General features: G+C 40.0%; 1 protein-coding gene across 3 annotated transcripts in view; it reads right to left on the bottom strand.

Moving 5' to 3' along the window:
- asap2a (ArfGAP with SH3 domain, ankyrin repeat and PH domain 2a) overlaps positions 1–22,570 on the bottom strand; it is a 53,098-nt gene that overhangs the window by 25,980 nt on the left and 4,548 nt on the right. For all 3 annotated transcript variants that reach the window (XM_041972012.1, XM_041972013.1, XM_041972014.1), the window contains exons 2-4: positions 10,724–10,796; positions 2,748–2,893; positions 1,899–1,973 (exon numbers count right to left, since the gene is read on the bottom strand). In XM_041972012.1, coding sequence (XP_041827946.1) covers positions 1,899–1,973; positions 2,748–2,893; positions 10,724–10,796 — 294 coding nt within the window. The remainder of the gene's footprint in view (positions 1–1,898; positions 1,974–2,747; positions 2,894–10,723; positions 10,797–22,570) is intronic.

The following is a 22,570-nucleotide window of genomic DNA, read 5'->3' as shown; positions in this document are numbered from 1 at the left end:
AAGGGGTAACCAGTCACTTTCATCCTTAGTTTAATTTTTCAAACACTCATGGCTTAATTCTTGGGTTTAGTTACGTTTTATCCGTGGTGACATTTTCAAGAGTGTGTGTAACTATTTGTGTGTGCCAAGTTTAAAATCCCCAGCAGCTCATTCGCTCCATGTCGATGAGGGTAATGAGAATCATCTGAGAGCTAATGAGCAATAAGTGGGTAAGCATTACAGATGTGACTGGCTGCCATGGTCAGATAAAAGAGGTAGGGGGCGGGGGGCAGAGTGCAGTTGAGGGAATGGAAGAATGGGAGAGAGTTAAAACAGAGACAAAAAAACAAACACAGGAAATCAAGGAATGAGAAGAACAGATAACAGCTGAAAAGAAAACGCAGAGAGAGGCACAGAAAGGACAAAAGGAGACAGTTTAGGTGGAAATGCAGCCAAGTGACCAAGGGTCATGGGGACAACTGGCGTATCCATATTAACTGGGCTCATTAGACAGCTAACTTTAATCGCATCATTCCACAGTGGAAACCAAAGCCAATCATGTGGCTCTAGAGTGAAAGGTCACAAACTGCTGTGGACAGTAATGAGTCCTGATTGCATTACAAAGCTGCAGAGACTGTTGACCAGTGTTTGTCTGGGATTAGCCAGGTTAGTTACACAAAACTAACTAACTTGCCCCTTTTCAGAAAACAGTGATATTAAAAACAACTTTGACATTAATATGTGTCATGGTTGAGCAGATCTGCTGTGAGGCATAGAAAGTTATTTCTGATCAAGATGTTAATTCTATTTACTTGTTTTAATCTCAAACCACAATCCCATCAATGAAAAAGCCAGGTAGGAATATTTGTTTTATTCCTCATTTCTTGCTCTCCCTTGTTTCCTACCAACTGTCATCTTTCTAACTAATAATCTAAATATCAAATTACGTGTAATTGGGAACAAAAACAGTCTAAAATGATTTCTTTTTAATTAGTTTATAGTTCTCAAGAAAAATGCTCCTTGAAAACTTAAAATACAGAGTAATCTCTGGTCCAGTATAAACACAACTTCATTCCTTTGACAAAAAGAAGGAACATGAATGTTGAAGTTTCACAGTTTCATTAAATTCTGACTCTTGTCAATTCAAAATTAGCTCAATATGATTCCATTTAAAAATCAATTTTTGGTTCAGTACTATCTGATCAACGCCAATCCAGCATGAAGTGTATGTATAGATTCTAAAAGTATTTTATTTGTAAGGTTATCTCATGTTAAAATATGGATGGATAAATAAAGCTAATAGGCTTAGGTTATCCACCTTAACCAGCTTAAAAAATATTCTCACCAACAGTCTGAGGAATCAGCTGTTTCTACTGCAAGTGATTTTAGTTGTATTTTTGTGCAATGAAAACAAATCTTCTTACCCGTGTTTTATTATGTAATGTGATTTTGGAGCTATGAAAATAAGAATCTCAATTCTCATGTGAGACTGAGAATTGACAACCCCTGCATGCATTATAGCTCTGAGTGACTGTGGGCTCCTTCCTGATAGTTCTGCTAAGCTTCCATCACGACACTCACACTGGTTATTGATAGGCAAATAGAAGATTACATTCCTTTTGAGCTAAGAATACATTCTGATGTAGATCAAAGCTAATTTGCAGGACTGCAGTAGTTTAAAATATTAATGACAAGTGTCTTCAATTAGCTTTGAACAAACTTTGAGGCCTTTTAGGACGTTAAGTCACACTTTATATCTCTTGCTGCCACTTTTCTTGTGGAAATCAAACCAGCACAGGATGAGAATTTCTATCTAAGGTCCAGTGTCGATGATGAAACAACAAAACCCAAAATAGTCACTCATATCACATTTCCTGTTTACTGGAGTAAGAAAAGACCATGCTAATGAGCTGCCTTACCCCTTTGACACCCTTCAGGTCTCCTTTCAGCAAGCTGTCCAGAGGGAAGGTGATGATGTTGTTCATGTTCTGGAACTGGAGGAGAGACAAATAAGAGCTGAAACGTTGCATTGGATGATTTGGAGCTCTGTGTGTGGCAGTGTATCCACTCAAAAAAGAGCTACAAAGAGAATCTTGCAGAATTTTAAGCTATTTTTTTATCTTTAGTAAATGAATCAAATTAGGTAAACGTAGTAAAATTATGTCAGACAATTGCATCCCATTTGCTTCTTATTATAAGAACTCAAATGGCTACATTGTTAGAGAGGAATTCAACTCCCCTGATACTATAATTTCAGGTTTATGTAAGTAAAGCTCTACATGCAATCTAGGAAATAATGCTAAAATCTTGCAGAGGTTTATGTTTCTTTTACATAAAGTGATGGCACATTGCAAATGCCAAGCTTTTGTTTTTGGTGTGAGTTCATAAAGTATCTGGGGGGAGCGATAAAGCTCATTTTAAGGTGCTTAATATTTTGTTTGTTTTTTTTTTCCCATCAAAACCCCCTATATAATATTGGGCTTTAACAAAGCAGGTTCAGACTGAATAGGATCCAGGGGATATTTGGTGTTATACCGGCTCTTTGGCGGCTTTGATGGAAAACTTGAGCTGCCTCCTCAGGGCTTTAAGTTCCAGCTGGACTTCATATGTGCTCAGACTTGTGTGTGTTAAAAAGAAACAAAGTGACTCAGGGGAATACTGACAATTAGTGACAGCATGGAAATCTTTCTTTGTCCCTGAGGATTTTACCCAACTCCATCGGCTCTAAACACACACAGCACAAAAACCTATATACAAAGTTTACTCACCAGGTTTTTAAAAAGTGCAGTGAGCTCCTTGGTGAAGACTGAGAACTTCAAGAAGGCTGAGCCCAAGTCAGGATCGTCTCTGTAAACACAGTTTTCTCCAAATTTCTCCAGGGCCTGAGTGTACTGCTCCTCATTCTCAACGTGGGCTGAAAAACAAACACACACACAGCTCAGCTGTGACATGCTGGGAACAAAACTGAGGTCTGTCACTGATTGCTACAAGTTAAAAATCAATCACTTGTATCAGTAATAAAAGGTGGTTGAAAGCAACAATTCACTCTCCCTTCATTACAGTTTTCTGTCATTGTTCACCACTGACTGGGTTGTTTGTCACAACATTCTCAATGTGAATCAGACAGTCTTATCAGAGTGTCACTGAGTACAATGGAAACTGCTATTTTAACCTCCTAAAATTATCTTATTGCAGACCTAAAATAGCCCAAATGACTATATTGCAGGTGCTGTCAGTGTTGACTGGTATTGGAAAATCCAATTTTTACAAATTGTGCACCTGGGATCTTGTAAAATGTACCTTAATTTATTTACCCTAAATTCAAGTTTTACCTTGTGTCTTAATTTGGTGCCCTCTATCATAGGTCAGACCTCACTGATTCCAGTTATTTGTCAACAAAAAGGGCAAACAGAGGTTATCAAGAAATGGTAAATTGATTAAAATACCCCTGAAATGTTTATACAAGCTTTTTCTCCCTCACTGCCTCTCCCCTGGCCCTCAGTTGAGGAGCTTGTGGATCATTTCAGTGGTAAAATTACAAGCATTTTTGATGTCTTTGCTCCCACCAAGGTGAAAGTGACCGCTGCCAAAAAGAGAGCTCCATGGAAAAATGCCACACTGGTAAGAGCTGAAAAACGAGAATGTTGTTTCTTTCTCTAATGAAAAAAATTCAGAAAACCAGACAGTTAGTCAGTGCTTCCATGCCAGGGGCAGGACAAATGTCCCTGTGTCCACTCAGAGGAGACAAAAACCATGACACACTTTTCTCCAATCAGTCCTAAAAACCTGGATGAGATCATTGGCCATCTGAAAACCACCACTTGCTGACTTGACGCCCTGCCAACCAGTTTTTTTTTAAGAATGTTTCAGGATGCATGGCCTTAGATATCTTACAGACTGTAAACACGCCTCTGCCTTCAGGTGTCTTCCCACAGACCCATCATCAAGTCACTACTGAAAAAGAAAAACTGACATAGACAAATGTCAAAACTCCCCTTTCTTAGTATGATTATAGAAAAAGCTGTATTTCAACACCTACATAACGTCTTGACACTGAGTGTGAATCCTATTTAAAAGACAGGAACCATTTTGTCTATATTAGGTAACTATAAATCTGAGCGAACAAAAGTAACCTGTGGAGTTCCCCAAGGCTCCATCCTTGGGCCACTGCTGTTCAACGTGTCTTTGCTGCCACTCGCTCAAATTATGAAAGACAAAATAAGTTGCCACAGATATGCTGATGACACACAAATCTACATAACCATCTCAACAGGAGACAACAGTCCGATCCAAACTCTGATTAACTGCATCAAATTAAAAACTGGGTGGGTCAAAACTTCCTTCAATTAAATGAAGAGAAAATTGAAATAATAGTTTGTGGAACCAAGGAAGAAAGATTAAAAGTCAGTACTCAGCTTCAAACATTAAGTTCAAAACTAACAACCAAGCAAGAAATCTAAGAGTAGTCATGGACTTAGACAAGAAATTCAGCAGTTAAATTAAGACAATTGTGAAGTCAGCCTGTTATCACTTATCAAGGATTAAAGAACTTTTGTTTTAGCAGGATTTAGATAAACTTGTCCATGCATTATCTTTAGTAGACTAGACTACTGTAATGCTGTCTTCACAGGTCTCCCTAAAAAGTCCATCAAACGGCTGCAATTAGTCCCTAACATTGCCACTTGAGTCCTCACAAAGACCAAGAAAGTAGATTGTACAATGCGGCACGGAGTTCTCTGCGGCATGTGATGTTTGTACAAAGAACCACAAGCTAAGCAGAAAAAAACAAGCTGCTGAATAGCCTCCATTGTTGTTTGTTCAGTACCGTCACGTTTGCTGTTGTCGCACTAGTATGACGCCATGCTAGGCATTTGGTCAAAACACCGCCGCCCAGTGGCGGTCCGACTTGCAGTGGAAACGCTCACCTGAATTGGCTGGACCATTCAATGGCGTACCGGACTGTACCGAACCGCTCAATGGAACAAGTCCTCAGATCTTTACACTGGCTTCCTGTCTGCCAAAGAACTGACTTCAAAATCCTGCTGTTTACAAAGCACTGAATGTTTTAGGACCAAAATAAATTCAGGATCTTCTGGTTCGTTTTGAACCAACCAGATCCCTCAGGTCATCAGGGACAAATCTATTTTCTGTTCCCAGACTCAGAACTAAACATGGAGAGGCAGCGTTAAGCTTTTATGCTCCTCACATGTGGAACAAACTCCCAGAAAACTGCAGGCCTGATGAAAGTCTCTTTTTTTAGTTTTTCTATTTTCATTTAATTTCTTTTATTTCTTGTAAAGTTTGTTTTTAAGGCACTTTTTGTTGCTTCCTGCACCCCGCTGTAATGCTTTTAATGTTTTATGCAAAGCACTTTGAATTGTCTTGTACGTGAAATGTGTTAAACAAATAAACCTGCCTTGCCTTGCCTAACACACTTCATGCTAGACTAGGCAGCTGATGACTACCAATGCCACTGGGACACTGGTGGAACAAGAGAAGGACCGCAAAGGACTGTTGCTATGACAACACAGAAAGCAGCAGCGATGTAGGATGGGGTGGGGGTATGGTGGGTTAAGAGAGGGATGGCCTTGGGGAAAGACAGAATAAAGGGCTGGGCAAAAATGTGAAGAGGGAGACTAAAAAAGACACCTGCAGCCACAAACATGACTCATCTTTCTAGCTTTAAGAAGCCAAACACACACGCACAAACACACATACACACACACACAGAAGAGCGCAGCTACACAGTTTAAAAGATGTGGCAGGTTTATAGATGAAGCTCAATAAGCTCATGTCTCTGCTGTCAAGATATCCATCATGTCTTTAAAAGGGAAGAGTTGAAAGTCTGAGTCACTTCCTACAGGCGTCCACACATGAAACACGTCTAATTTCAGCCACAAAATATCTTCAGGTATAACAGATGAGCTGGATGATAAAACTTATATGACTAAATTTCCACTTACACAACAGCTTCCGATGTGTGGAGCTGTGTCTCTGCAAGGCTCGGAGCCAACAGGGCAGTGGCTTGTTGATGTTTTTGAAGTGGCACATGAGAGTGCCGCTATTCAGAGCTGACACATGGCACAATCCCGACAGGGCTGCCAAGCGAGTACACGTGTAATTGTAGTAACATGACCTAAACACATCACACATACCGACTACACTGCAGATAAGTGTAAGGGGGTAGGATGGGGTGGGGGAGGAGCTGGTGATTTCGGCAGGAAAAGAAAACCAGGAAATGTCACCTTAGTCCCTTTGAAGTTTCCACTGCAAACATTTTCTACCAATTTGGTATGGGTCTGCATATGTTGCCTAATGATTCCCAATGCATTAAAGTAATGTTTAGGGGATGTAGACTTCTAGGAGGAGGACACTAAAGCCTTCCTCAACACATACTTTTATTTAAGACTGCTGCTGAAGAATTATATATATAAAAATAAAACAATTATATGGCATTAGCAGATAAAAACGTCATTTTTCTTCTCCTGTGACTGGGATGGTGCAGCGGGGGCATCTTTCTTAACCAGTGCAGTAATGAAACAATAATTTATTCTCATATTCAGCTCACAAACACAAACATATTCTATTATTAATTAATAGAGGAATGAGACTGTCTCACAAAATGATGAAGTCACTGATATTGCTCTTGTTGGATGTAGATTCATTTAATTTTCATTATTGCCTTGTAACAAAAACAAAAACAAGACCATGTTCACATTTATTTTGCCTGGGTGTGTGTTGAGTTCAGCTTAAGGCAAAAAGATGGACACAAAGAGTTTGTTAAAGAGTTGTTTAGAGGAAATTAAAGACATTACTTATGGAAACCTTCACATGAAGGAAGCTGTGATCCCCGAGAGTCTCCCCCCCATGCAGGACTCAGCTGACTGTCAGATTCCAACAAGAACTTTGATTCGTCACATTTTATTTACATCAACAATGCAGAAAGTAAACCATAAAGTTTTGGGGTTTTTGCCCTCTAAAACCCACAATGCCGTTCAAACAAATACCTTGTAATTACTGCATACAATAAGTGTTACACGCTTTAAACACTCAAATGCTTACTAATTCTAGTAGCATTTGCTCCATCTTATCTCACAGCATACATGCAAACACAAAAAAGGAAGCATGTACTGCTTCAAGGCTTCAAGGATTATCTAACATCCCAAAGGTTTGTTTTGCAGCTTCTTCCAACAATCTTTCTTAGGCAAACACACAAGCGCACACAAGGTTTAATCATCAGACAACAGACGGGCCCCTGCTTCCGCCTCTCCCACACTCTGACCGTCTCACTTGGTCTGCTGACACTCGTAACACAGTGTGTGACCTTAGATCAATTCCCCACCTCCTGTGGTACACATTTTTATTTCTGTATTCTCCTTCATTTATTTTAGACTCTCCTTAAGTCCTTCCTTATTAATGGCTTGTATTTACAAGTACATAGAAGCTTAAGGGAGTTTTTTGGGGGTTCTTTTCTCCAGAAATGTGTGTGTGTGTGCATACATGGGTGACCTTTAGGAAATGACCAGCCAAGACATTATAAGATTGGATGGTTTTTCAGATGCCCACCTACATGTACAACATTCGTGACATGGAGTTCATCACCGTCATCTGCAGCTTTTTCTGGCCGGTCCTAGCAGCTCTGCTCAATCAGCTTCAGCTTCTTTAGAGGTCTGAGAGGCTGCTGCTGGTTTATTTATCAAATAAATCCAGTGGGGTTGACACCCTGACAGGTGCCTGCAGCAACACAGGGCTCTCTTGCTCATTTATAGGCTTTCCCTGCCCCTCTCAACTCTTTTAAGCTGTTTCCCATCTTTTTTTCTTTCTTTTTTTTTTTTTTTTTTGTAGCAGCTTGCATCGCTTACTCAGTTTCCCCAGTTTTCCCAGGCTATGTTAACTTTTACATTATTGTTTATTTTCCTTTCACTATTGCAAGCAAATGTCCTACATTCCCCCCAGGCTCTCCCTCTTCTTCATATTGCTATTCATCGTGTCAACGCTGAAAGTATCTTTGCTGAGTTTTGGACTTGCTAGTCAGTCAAACCAGCATGTACTTGAGGCAACCACTGTAGAGCCCCTATGCTGTTTTAGAGTTCGGCATTTTCCCCACAGCCTCCCTGAGTAACATCAAAAACACTTTTCATCCAGTTTTTATAAAACGTGGTAGAGGGTGATACAGCAGCTTCCCTCTGTGTAGTTTACAGAATCTAGCTCAGCTGTGTTGTTTTAATGAAGCTCTTTTATGCGTTTGATCTTATCTCCATCTATTATTTGTGTATAAGATACTGGGAATCTTTGTGCCTACATTGTGTTTCTGAAATATGACTTTTTTACGTAAAGTATTCACATCTGGCTCATTCTAGTTGCAGTTTTTGCTGTGTACTAAAATCCTATTTCCTTACTAGACATGACTTTTGCATAAGTCATTACTAGCCCCTTCGCAAAGAGGTAATAAATAATTTCTGTGTAACAGAATTACTTCTGCTAAATTCAGACAACAGAACTTCTACATGATGGTCTGCATAACTCATGCAACTATTGTTAACCAATTTGAAAAGGACACTTATGGCTTTATCCACTAACTTCTAGTAAACTAGTGTCCCGGTAAGCTGACAAATGTTAAGCCCTTATTCAGTGTACATAGGCCCTTTTCTGCTTCTATTTTAGGGTGCAGTACACATTAGTGCTATTTTGACTGAGGGGAATCTCAGTCAATCTTTACTAGTTGAACTCTGAACAGATACCATTTGTGGAAAAAACAGCAACATCTTTCCAACAGCATCATCTACTAAAAAGTTATCTAGCTGACACAACAAACTGCAACTCAGAAACCATCTTAGCGCCCATCCTCATGCTTTTGGTGGATCAGACGCATGACAGTGTGTCTGTGTACCATTTACTGCTGGGCAGAGGGCACAACGTGGCTGTATTAGATAGCAGCAACTCAGTACAGCCAAGAAAAGAAGGCCAGTAGCTTTTGTTTTGTTTGTCAAATTCCAGGTAGATGAGAGTCTGATGAAAATGTTTTATATTGATTTTATTGAATCTATCATTTCCTTTTCAGTCATTTGTTGGTATGGAAACCTTGCCATTAAGAAAAAACTCACTGTGGAGAACTGGGCATGTGGCTTCTAAAGTAGCAGGGTTTAAATTCAGCAGTCTGGATGACATTTAACATGTGAAGTTGATTTATATGGATGATTATGGATGGTTATTTCCTTCAGGTCTGTTTCCCCAGATACTAAAAGCAGACACAAGTTTTCTTTTGTGCCTCTCTCCATCCGGGCTCTGAATGCTATGGAGAGGAAACGGTAACTGTACTGTGCTGCTGCTAATTTGCACCTGTACTTATTTATGTTATTAATTAATTAACTATGCACTTTGTTTTTAGATGATTTCAGACCAAGTAGTTGTAACTTCCTGCTCATTTCTTATATTTTATACGTTTATTGTTTTTTTATGTCCTATGTTATACGTGATTTGACTGCTGAACATGTCCGTCTGCTGCAAACCAAATTCCCCTTTCAAGGGACAAATCAGTGAAATGAAGTGAATCAAAGTAAACTATACATTAAAGTAGTGAGCCATTAAACTAAAACAAGATGAAAGAAATCAACATGCTCTGAAAACCTGAGACTTAAGTGAGCTAAAACATATTTCATATATGTTTCTTCATTATTATTATTCTTTAAAAATAAGTTGGAAGCTGTTGAGATGGAAGAAAATAATAATAATTTTGCTTGCATCCTGACCCGATGAGTGTCTGGGCAGCTCTCCCATGATGACAGTTAATAATAGGTGACCTTGGTTAATGCTAGCTTCCTTTCAAAAAAGCGAATAACTGTATTGCCAGAGGCTTTTCCACAGACCAGCCACAGTTTCTACTGTAAACACTGATAGAAATCTAGACTGGCTTCATGCTTCAAGGTAAAAACAAAAGGTTGATTTGCTTCCTCATAAGCTTTACAACTGCAGATATGTCTGCTGATTACAAAACTAAAATGCAACTGCCTGAGGCAGACCCATCAAGAGTAGTGAGTCAAATGAAAGTTAATCTTCTACACTCATGATATCAGACTTTCAAAGTCCTCTGAATTTCCCCTAAACAGACAACATGTTTGTTGTAAACACATTTTTAATGACATAGTGAAGCGAGAACACAAGTTTGTCCATGCTTCAGCACCCATACATAAACACAGAGTGTGCCCCTCCCCAGCTGTTCCTTTTGGGGTCTGGATCAGACAGCTGTCCCTCTGGCCTGAACAGAGCTCACACTGTTCTGAAAAAGACCCGCTCAGCACATTGTTCTGAGGTCTCTCTTCTCTCTCAGCAGGGTTCTGTCAGGCAGGCCAAACAAAAGACACTGAAAACACCCAACACTGGCACAGCCTTCCACAATGACCATGGTAATAATAACAGACACACATACAGAGTAGCCAGAACTCTGCTTTGGAGGTATGTTTATTAAACTTGTTAAAAAATATAGTGTGAAAGAAGAAAAACCATCAGCCAGACTTGAAGTTAGGACATTCTATTAAATAACCATTAAATTGCTAGATTATTCAACCTCAAACATTCATACCTTTGTTTTCAATGAAAAAAAAAAAGAGATTACACTTTGTTATTTTCACTTAGAGGGTTCACCAACGTGCAACCGTAAAATAAGGCTAGCGTCTGTCTAAAACAAGAGCCACAAGATAAAAAAAATTAAAATCCTGGAACTAAAGAGTCAGACAGGAAAACTCACCCAGACCAGATGCGTAGATGGCCTTGACTGACTTCTTCATTTTGTAGAGGACGCTGCGATCCACATCCAGAGCCTGGACAGACACACACACAGTCGGTTAAGCAGTCAAAACTCAAGATAGTGGAGATTTATGAGCGTATTCTGGATGCATTTTGCAGTCATTAAGCAGATAATGATATAATTACTTAGGATACTTGATGTCAGTCATTCTGCCTCATGAAGATGCTCCTACTCTCTAACATGAGCATTTTATAATGTGCAGGAACATGTGACTACATTTTGATTCCTGAATTCTGTTGCTGGGCAGGATGTGAAAAGATGACATCCCTGTTCATAATCCCATGGTATGAAGTCACACTGGAAGTCACACTGCTCAGGCTGGAAAACACATCTGTAAAAGCCTCAAGTCACTTCTGGGGCAGCAGGTGCGAATGATACTGTACAGAATTGTGTTAGTTTACATTTTGTATTCTTTAGCCTCCCTGCTTTTTTTGTACAAATCCAGAATGCTTGCTTGTGTTAGGTACAGAGTTGTGTGTGTGCGTGCCATTCCTCTTCTTGCTTGTGTTATGCATTATTCAAGGCAAAGCCAAGAATAGACCCGAGTTCTCTCATTAGTAATTGTGCTTGTGAGTGTGTGTCTGTGTATCAGTATAACAGCTTATAGGACAAAAGTAATGAGAACCTGAGATCCATTACATTAGGGAACAGTTTCCCCAAGATGCACAACTCTGCACAGGTAAAAACCAAGTTAACTACAGTCAGATACACTTTCCTCTCTAAAGCATTAAACCCAAACAGTAACCAGAGTAAACACTTGAAGTCCAAATGAAACAATACACCACTGTACCAGAGATGAGCACGGGAGTATTTTGGGATGAGGGGGATTTTAGGAAATTAGTTTTAAGGAATTTTATTAAGTACGTCTGTTGGAGTGAGCCAAGACTGGTGCCACTATTCCCCTTTCCCTGTCCTGCTCCCCATTTGACTGACACACATCAGATCCCCTGGACTCTCTGAAAACAAAAAGAAACACACAATGGCTCCCATTCAGAAAAAAAGCACTTACAATGTCTTCACACATACAATGTTCTCTTCAACAGCACCATATGTAGTGAATAAAATTAAATTAAGGTCATTAATCAATAATGGTTTAATTTCAAAGCTATGAGCGGTTTGGTATTGCAACATGATCAACGCTTAGTTTCCCAAGAGCTCATGCTTGACCCACACAAATGTTAATTTAAAAGAGAGCTCAAAAAGACTGAAGAGACTTTAAAATGGAAAGTGACCGATAAATTAAGTGTGGCTGGTTGAAGGGCAGGCAGAGGAGCTCAGAGAAAAGACAAGAACACTGACAATGTGCTCTTTCACTCCTCAGTCAACAGTGGCTCAGAGGGACCACCTATTAAAGAGGGAAACACATTCAGCATGTCCGGGTATACAGTTACACTGGATATACTCTGACGGGGAGAGAGAGTTTTGTGAGGATGTGTTGTGTTTTACCTGCCTTTCAATGGCTACATTGACATGCACAGTGATATTTCAATATTAACCCCAGTAAGATAAATGAGATGATATTCACAGCAAGCACTAATTAAGTTAAGCTATGTGGCAACATACACTACTATACTGCCATGCATGCCTTCATCTCCACAATCCCGGATCGACTCATGGTGATCAACCTTACTGGGACAGATGTACGAGTCACCGTCTTCCTTCCACAACTCATGCAAGAATTCAGAAATTGAGGAGATTATTTGTTTTTCTTGGGGAGGTTTTGTGTAACATTTTTAAGATTTCAGGTCGCTTCATACAGCACCCAGTGTTTGCTTTAGGCAAAGCGCCTGATTTGCAGGAGGCCAACTTGAAGGCGATTCATTTCCAATCCTTTTTTTACACAAGGATTGCTTTATATAAATTTGCATTGTACATTAGGGTCTACTGGACCCTGCGGCTTAGCACGTTGGTCCAGAAATTAAAACCACGAGCGTGCAGACTAAATGCATGGTCCTGAATTAATCTCCTTTAAAAAAAACATTTCCAACTAAAGATGAGAGGCAAAACATATCTGTTCAGAGAAAGTTTGGATAATAAACATTAACTACACATCTACATGAAATTATAAAGTTATCCCACCATGTACTCATCCTCAACCCCTACAATAACAAGATAGTCCCTCTAAACTTCATCCTGGAGGATGCAGTGTCCATAACTTCCAGACTCATCACATCACTCGTTTGCCACTTTGCAAACCAGTGATTTAGTCCATCCTAAATCATGACTGGGCCAAGTGAAGTCTACATTTTTATCTACATTATACTTTTTTCTTTGCCTGGTGTCTGTGGATGCTCTGACAACCACTTTCATACATGTTGCTAGGCCTATACAGTGTTTCCAAAAAAGAGTCTCACAACTTTCTAATTTGTTGTTGCTGTCAAAGTCAAAAGGAGCATCCATTTTTCAAAAAGCAATAAAGCCTTTCTGTAACCAGAACCTGATAATAGTAACATATGCTAAGAATAAAATCTACTGCCTTTTACCGGAGGAACAGTGGAAATTAAAAGAAGTCTTTGAGTAAAAGTGGGACTGAAAGTGCTGCGGTTTCAGTTCCTTCAGCTCCTGTTAAATGACTCATCTGGTACATAGGCCATTATCCCATTATCTGTGCCTGGCTCAGACACCCTCTCTACCTACAGCTTAGACCTCACACGGTCAAGTTTCTGCAAAATAATAAAAGCTGGTATCAGAAAGTGTTAAAGCTAAAATCACTCTGAATTCCGCTTTGGTATTAAATCTACTAGAACAGGCTCACAGAAATGAAAGCCTGGGAGAGCTGGTATTAATTTATTTTTCAACATAAATGAGGACTTCTGCATGTAATAAAGACTGACATATCTCTCAAAATTCAAAACAAACCTATAAAACACACTTTATACATCTTCCCAGTTAAGCATCAGCTATTAAAGGCTGTGTCAGTGTGGAAGAGGTCAGTATAGGGACATCCAGTTGGGGCTTTGCTCATTTATTAAAAAGAAAACTGCTAAATGTTGTTGACTATGGCTACATGTGCTCAAAATACTGCTGAGGTGCAAACAAACACTGCTACACCTTTAGTTCCCAGCTCAATCTCTACACATAAAATAATAACATAGATGATAAAAGATATGGTGAATAAAAATGTAGCACTCTGTTAGGCTCAGCATAGCTGGCTGGCAATAATGTGAATGTTTTTGTGGAGGGGGGAGCGAGCCAAATGGACAAGATTTATAACAATCTGTTCATTTTGCAACTAAATCTTTTGGTGCATATGCTGCATCAGTGCAGTCAGATGGTAGAGCTCTGTATTCTGCTCTAGTATCATGTAACTGCCTCAGTTTTAGAGGTTCTTTCACAGCTGCTGCAATGTAATGTCAGCTAATTTTGACCACTTTAGACCTTGTGGTCAAAAATAACCTTGCAGCTAACATTGCAATTTTTTATATATATATATATATATGTATATTTTTAAAAGCCCTCACAACCTTAAGTTAATCATGAAAGCTTGCAGGTATTAAGTGTGGTGATTATTTCTGTGCATCTATAAAACTGCACTGCAGCTCCAGTTTAGATGCAATGGTTTGTGGTTTCGAAACCTAAAAGCCTGCAGACTATAACAGACCAAAACCAAAATGGCCTCACAAGCTGCCAAACCAATGTGTAAAAAAAAGTATCAAATACTTGATTTCCGCCAGCGTTGTTGTTGGTATTCAATGTGAGCTTAATGGGCCGACTTTCTGCATAATTTTATTCAAGTATAATAAGAACATAAAAGCTTAGAGTAGGGCTGTCACCAAACTAAAATAGATAACATTGCTGTCTAAGCTTTTACACCCAAGAGCAAAGCAGAAGTGTGACTGGTAAGACACAAAACACACAAAAACCGAAGACAGCAGCTGAATAATAATGGTATCAAGTGGAAAAAAATCCAGACAGATTTTGTTGGTAATTCTTTTCCTCAGAGACTTTAAAGACCGTTAATGTATAGTTTAATCCCTTAATTGATTGATTGCGTTGGCTGCTTGTGCAGAGGTTGGAGACCATGCAAGCTTTCCCCATCAGACAGCCAGAACTAATTATATGATCACAGGCTGAGATGAAAGGAAACTGATTCAAACTGAGAATTGAGATTGTACTTTAAAACATCATCATATGATCTACTGGCGCAATCACCCACACCTCATTAAGGATAGACAGTTTGCTAATGTGTTTAAGCAGGAGCCAAGTCAAAAGGTTTCCAGATGATGGCCACTACTACATGTAGACAGACTGGTCCATCTGAACCCCTGGTTGACCTCCACATCATATCAATCAACGGACATTGAATCAATCCACCCTGCTGAAGCCTCCTTTGGAATGGACATCTTCCTCCCTGTCACATGAACACACACAGACACACAATATCACGCTCCAGCAGACCTTTTCAATCACCACAGAGTGGTTTGATGGGACAACAGACAAGCAGGATAATAAACCAGCTGAACTCAACAAACACACTCCTCTAAATCACTGTCATTCTCTTAAGTCATCAATCATTCTCCCACATTTCCATTTTGATGTGCTCTGCAGGGTTGAGCATCACGCCACCCGTTGTATAAGCCATGATATTTATAGCACATGCTGCTCTAAATTGGAGCATTTCGACCAGGACAAAAAAGTAAATAAATAAATAAACATTCACAGTGAGAGTGGAGTTCCACCAGCATGCACCCTTTCTACTGAGCAGATTGAAAGCTGACAGCTGGCACAATGGGTCCAGGCAGCCTCTGATGTCGAAGCCGCTTCACAAGCACACCTCATACAACATAACTGCCATGTCAGCATTTCTCTTCCCCTGCTAGCGGCTCACAGTAAACTCGGAGTGGCTGTTTTCGGCCGCCCTGCCAGCCAAAGCGGGAGGAGATGCCCAAACTGAATTAAATTAGTCCTTGTCTTAAAGCATGACATCATGAAAACCATTGTGATTACAATTGAGCACCATCTGCAGCAGCCATTCTACACATGCAATCACACCCCTGCAGGGTCATGGAGGTTGTCGTCATGGCGATCCATGCACTTATGTACTTGCATTTCCTGAACCACTGAGTATAATGCATCGGGTTACTGATCTTATAATAAAATCTACACTGGGTTCAGAGGCAGATATGGTAGAAAAGATGACACTGTAAACCTGATTCAACTTTACACCACTACATGGTGCAGTGGTGTGCATAAGTTTAGGCAGCCTTGGTAATTGTTTTTCCCTTTCTTGTTAAAAACTGCACACCATAAGATAATTGAGCTTTCAGAAATCTTATATCAAAGTATTGCATTTGAAATAACTTGCTAAGCTTTCACTCACAAAGTTTGCTGGGTCTCAATGTTAAGACTTTTCAAACCTTGGGTCAACAATCAGCAGCCATGTGCTCCTCTAAACAGCCATCAAGCAATATTGATCAGAAAGACAAGGAAAACCATAAAAAAAAGACATGTTCTTAGCATATAGGTGATGGCTGTTTCTTCAGTTCATTCTGTAATTAAGACATAGAAGTAAACAGTAAAGCTGGCTGGAAGCTGGAAGTCAACTTGAGGTCCAGAATACCAAGAAAATTTCCCTGTAGTCTGCTAGAAAAGCAAACCAAAGCCCCCCAACTTGATGCAGTAGATCTCTAGCAAGATTTAGCAGACTCTGCAGTAGTCCACTGTTAAACTGTGTAGCTCCCCCTGATTAATTATGACAGTCACGAGTTTAATTTGCATCCTTAGCACAATATTCAGTGTCATAAGTTTATAAACAAGAACATAAAAAAAAAACAACTAAAGGTTTTGCCATGACTCTCACAGTCCCTCAACCTAACAATCAAAAAGTGCATTGAATGGTAAGATTTTCTTACAAAATAAGAAGCAGCTTCTACAAATGTATAAACTTTATTGGCAAGAAGAATAGTTTCAACAAAGAAATAATTGAGCAAAAACCAATTCCCGTAATTTCTGTGGTAGACTTATTTTCTTTTAAGCCTAATATAGGGGAAAAGCCTGCAAGTATAACACTGACTAACCAGAAATCACTAACTACAGCAATAACTACTAGAAAAACTCAAGAAAACAAATTTTCTGAGTTCTCTGCATCAAATGTAATAAAAACAATCCCATTCAACACACATCTATTTTTTTTTGACAAATAACAATCTAAGCAATCTTCCCAGTCTGTAGTATTACTGTTACCATCACTCCCCCCCCGCCTGCCTCGGTACAGTCATGTGAATAAACAGTCTGGCACATACTGTGGAGAGAATAAGAATAGAGCAGTTGGGATTTAATTATCTCATTTATTTGCTGCATATGTGGGTATAGTATCTGTGACAGGGGGCTGTAATCCATCTTTCCTATGAGAGACCATATGTTACAGCTAAACAAAGCAGACCGAGTCCTCAAAGAAAACGGTTAAATAAAAACAGTTACATGAAAAGAGAGTCCAGATTTTAATAGGAAAATGACTGGTCAGCTATTTACTGGTTTGACGGTTGTAACATATTTGTCTTTAGCCATTTGTAAATCAGTAGCATTGGTAACCATCCTTTTGCTCCAAATTCCACAAAGTTGATGTGGTGATGTTGATGCTGATTGCTCAGTCCATAACGTTTATGTAAACAGATGCTCACTAAAGTTGGTTACATTAAACTATATCAGAAAAAAAGAACAAATGCTGGTAAACAATATTGAAATGGTAATGTGAAATTTCTGTTCACCCTTTTAAGACATTTTTATGCCAAATCTAAGAAACCTCCCCTGTAGCAACATCTCTTCTAAGTTAGAATTACCTGAAAGTAATGGCTTTGCTTGAATACAAATAAAACATGCATGCAATAATACAGAAAAAGTTGCATCAGCTTTTCTGCAGGTGTGCTGTAAAAGTGCATTTTGTGGTAGCAAGCCCTCATCCAAACACAGCTGCTCCAAATGTGGCACAGTAAAGGTAAACAGTGAAAGGGGGTTGTCACTCTGGAAGGAAAACTATGACTCATTCAGAGCATTTGTAAAATAGTGGATATAGTCCAACCGAGCAGACATCTAAGAGAAGGCACGATTGTGAGAGAGATAGGTATACAGGTACGTTAAAAGCAACTGTGGGGTAGATCCAAAGCTATGACTCTACCGGGGAAAAAAAGAAAAACATACTCTCATTTCTTTCATTCACAACTTTTCTCCACACAGAGTATGAAAAGTCAACATTTGGACAGAACTGGGTTCACTGAACTGAGTCCTAACAGGCCATGGTTTTATGGTTTCTGCTCTCAGACAGCTGACATGTGAGCAGTAGTCAGTCTGCCCCGGGCAGCATGGAGAACTCCACGCTGAAAGTTCACTAATACGGGACAGAGAGCTAAGGGAAGGGAGGGGGGGCACTTTTTACAGTGTCATGACGCTGTTTGACATAAGCTCATTAACACAGACGCATTTTAGGGCTTTGGAGACAGAGCTGCTGTACTTAGAAGCTACACAAAGAGTGACGTCTTTTTGTGATTCAATATTTACCACCAACTCAAGGGACCTGAAAACTTCTCTTGTTGAACCACTGATCGCTATGTCTGACGACTATCGAGCCGTAGCAGTTTCTGTTAGGTTTTCTGCCTGACTGCAAGTTACCGAAACCTTTTCCACCTCTAAGTCCCGTGGTATTGTACAATCCACACACTTGCTGCTTAACAGCTCCTGTGTGAGCACTACAAGGAACACTAGTGGACCAAAGTTTTGGCTTCCAGCTGCCAGAAATCACACTGGGCTGACAGCATCAGCTGCAGTAGTTTCTGTGTTAGAGAAAACAAACTTTCAAGTTAACTGCTGAGGTGCTTTCGGGGTCTTTTAAATTTTACAAGGTGAGAGCACTTTTGTTTCAGCTTGGTTTTCCAGACAGCTGCAGTCCCTCATGGTGATAATACTGCTGCCTGTGGCAATGTTTTTGTACTTAAGGTTTCTATCCCTGTTATCATTAACTTTACTGCATTCATTCTTCATTTACAATCAAAAAAATTATTTTTTGTAAGTAACACGAGCTGATATAACACAAGCTAACAGCTATGAATGATGAAGAAAAGCCTGATGGCTCCACATTTAAAACTACTTAAAATAGTCTGTCTAAAAAAAAAAAAAAAGCTTGTCTGGCTTCACCTTGGAGTTTGTCTGATTCAAACAGATGTTTCATGCTGGCCTCGTGGTGTCCGAGAAGTGATGCCAAAGACAAAACGCCCAAACCGTTTGGAGAAATATTATCATTACTGCAGAACACAGTGGGGAAATTACCTGCTTTCCCATGGAAAACACCACAGTGAAACACTGAACAAACTGTGTGCATCTGTATGAAACTGAAAGCACACTTCAGACGTACAGAAGACCTGTGTTTCATACAAGCCTCTTTGAATTCCACTGGGAACAAGAGAAGGGCTTCAACTGATTAAATCCAGTCCCTGAAAACATCTGAGGCAATCCGAAGAATCTTAAACTTCATGAAGAGAGAAAAAAAACTACTTCACTAACAGTCTACAGATAAAACTTCCCACATATCAAGGTAAAACAAACAGCTTCCACCTTAATTTAGCCTAAAAGAAGTAACTGTTCATATAACATCCATGTCATTATTCTCAGTGACAAGTTGGAAAGTTGTCTTTAATGACTTTTCCAACTCCAAATAACAAATTTAAAACATTAGTTTTTAGTATACATTTCATATACACCATTCTTTCAGTAATTTTCTATTCACACTAACACAGATATGCTAATTTGACTCGACAACCTCCATTCCTCACCTCACATAGATAAAGAGAATCATTTGACCCAATCTGAAAGGACAGAATTTCAGAACAACTCTGATAAAGGAATTATGTCCTCCACCTATGGCACAGATACACCAGCAACACAGACCACAGGGGGAAAAAACATGCATTACAATACTCAACCAACCCCTTCCCCGACTGCGCACCACGGGTGGTAAAGTTAGAGGAGGGAGCAGGACAGACAAAGCTAGCATTAACAGCTTAATACTGGCAAAGTGCACTGCCTCCACACATCTACCAGCTAGAAGTGAGAATCTCAGATTAACTGACCAGACTGGACCAGTGCTTAGCTTTACTGGCAGTCTCCACTGTGAGAAGATATATTTTGCATACATGCAAAATGAGTGTGTATAGAGACAGAAAACACACAACAGAACCAGCTTTATCTCCAGCACATGAGGTGCATCTGGATCAAGATATTCACACATTTGAATTTCTTGGATGAATACCTCAAATAAAACAACCCAAGAGCTGGAGAAATAAGGTTGGTGTCCATGTTTAGATGGCTGAGAGAAGAGCTGACAGAGTATTAAACCAATAAGAGATCAGACAAAATTATTTAGCAAATGTAAAGCTACAATAAGCTGTAAAGTATCAACAAATTAAAATCTTTAGAACAATTTGAAGAAGCAAGCAAAGGCTGGAGTGGCAATAACACAGTGTGCGTAACAAGCCAGCAGCCTCTGCTAGCTTTGTGTAAAAAAATATATTTAAATAGGTCTGTGTAGTAACATCCGAGGTAAAATGCCTCAACTCATCTGTCTGACTCAAGCATCGCATAGCTGATCTTTGTGAGTCAGAGGTAATGAGACTTCAATTCCCCTGAGAGTCACGAAGGAGTTTCTTCAACACAGAAGAAGTCTGGGTCACTTCTCTGAGTGAAAGTGACAGCCGGACAACACAGCTGTGAGGATTCACCCCTCCCACCACACCCTGGCCCCAAGCAGCACGGAGTGGCCAGGACTAGAAATCAATAGCAGAGTTCATTAATGAAGAGGCACGGCCTGTCGGGGAACAAAAGCTTCAACAGGAGCTGTCTCAGACAATCTGGCCCGGCACACTTTGATGGATGAGATGAGCTTTAAGTTCTCATCTTCCCCCAGTGGGCCTAGTGTGTAACCCACTAAAATTTAAGTAGGGCAAAGAGTAACCAGTCTCGTCTTTAACCTGAGGCCTTTTCACTATCCTGGGCTGTTTTCTTAAGGGAACAGGACACACGAGGATCACCGGTGACTAACAAGCCCCTGTAAAATGTGATAAAAAAAAAAACACGATTAAATTTTTAAATAAGCACATACTGAATGTCACTACATTCAACAGTGGCTATAATCGTATCACATCCTTTTTTTGGGGGGAAAAAGTGAGATCATGCCTTTGAATCGATTGGAACATGACTGTGACCCTTAACCCCGGGTAGATCCATGGGGAGAGCTGCTGCATAATAATGAATCCTGGCCAGAGCCTGTCAGTGGATGATAACATAAATGCTCCCTGCACAGGAGGCTGGACAAATACCTTAATTCAAATACATCTCCTTGGAAGCATTAATGAAGCAGACCCATCTAAAGGATGAAGATCTGAGAAAGTAAATAAAAACAGTCTAGCATGGTAGTAGTACTATGGCAGTATCTACTGTACACTAAGGCAAAGTCAAGGGACAGCCGATGTAGCGTAAGGATGACGACAAGAGACAAGATCCTGACAGAAATCCCATTTCAATTATAGGAAGCAGTAAGCTCCTTAGGTGGTATACCAAAGACCGGCCAAGATGGCTGCCGGGTTCAGGCTGCTCACTTCGGCCAGACAGAACATTAAGGTCATGTGTGCGTGAGAGCTCATCGATCCCTCTGTCTGCCTCTAAAGCTATTAGATGTGGATTGCCATTGATAATCCTACAGTTTGAATGCTTGTTAAAACTTTCCTCCAGGCCACCTGTTTCCCCAGGCGGAGGGGGCAGCTGTTGTCCCTGACCAGGTCACAGCTTTAAAAGCCAACCTTGCTTGGAATGGGGGGGGGCATGTCTTCCTTTGCCAGGGAATCACTGAAGTGTCAACACAGGTCAACAGACTGAAAGAATTACAAGAGCAAATTTGCCTTCACATCCAGTCTTTAATCTGTGCACTTTACATAAAACACTTCAACACAAACATTAACAGAAGATGACAAATGTTTGTTTTGCTTTTTTGCCCTGGAACAACCAGTTACACAAAGACAGAGTAGTCATAAGGGTGTATGGAAATAAGTCAGATATTTTCTTAATTAAGTCATGAACTGCTGGAGAGAGACAAAAATTTGTTATTCTTTTGATTTTATTTCATACCAGCATCAGTAAAGTCAGAAACAATAGGTGAGACCCAGACTAATCACCGCATTGGCCCACACAGCCAGTACCAACGGTTGCCTCCGCATGCTATAATACCGTTTCTCATCAATTATCTCTCCACAAAAATCAAGCGGCGATCCAGGCAGCCTTTTACAATGCATACCAGTCTGCTGGATGAATTACTGTAATAGCCAGGTGGAAGAATAATGACACTAACTCTACAGACAGTCACCCCCAAACACGAATATGAAGGACGGCCTATGAGAAGCTGAGTTGGCTATAAATAGCGTTATTCATCGGAGAAAAATTAGCAAACTGAACAGAGCAGAGGGAGAAGGCCAGTGGGGGACAGGACACTGACAATGCAGCAGCTCTTTTGTTTGTACTGGTTTTGTGCTCGTCACCGGAGAGAGAAAAATAAATGTACATAAGCTGAATGAGTGTGAAATTAAGGACATCAAGTGCACAACTTGTAGTTGTATGACTTAATGCAGTAACATTAAGGGGGGGTGCACTTGCAAATACAGAGCTTGTCTTGAATATTAAATTGTGTCTGTGTTTTTTCTGCCACAACCTTCAACATTCTTCAACATTACATTCATCTTAGAGCCTCCACATGAAGTTCGACAACACTGTGAAGGGCTGCTGATCTTATGTGGAAAGCACTTTGTGCTG

This window comes from Melanotaenia boesemani, chromosome 20, assembly GCF_017639745.1.
Source record: "Melanotaenia boesemani isolate fMelBoe1 chromosome 20, fMelBoe1.pri, whole genome shotgun sequence".
NCBI lineage: Eukaryota > Metazoa > Chordata > Actinopteri > Atheriniformes > Melanotaeniidae > Melanotaenia > Melanotaenia boesemani.
The sequence above is the reverse complement of the archived record's forward strand: the minus strand, read 5'-3'. Positions and strand labels throughout refer to the sequence as shown.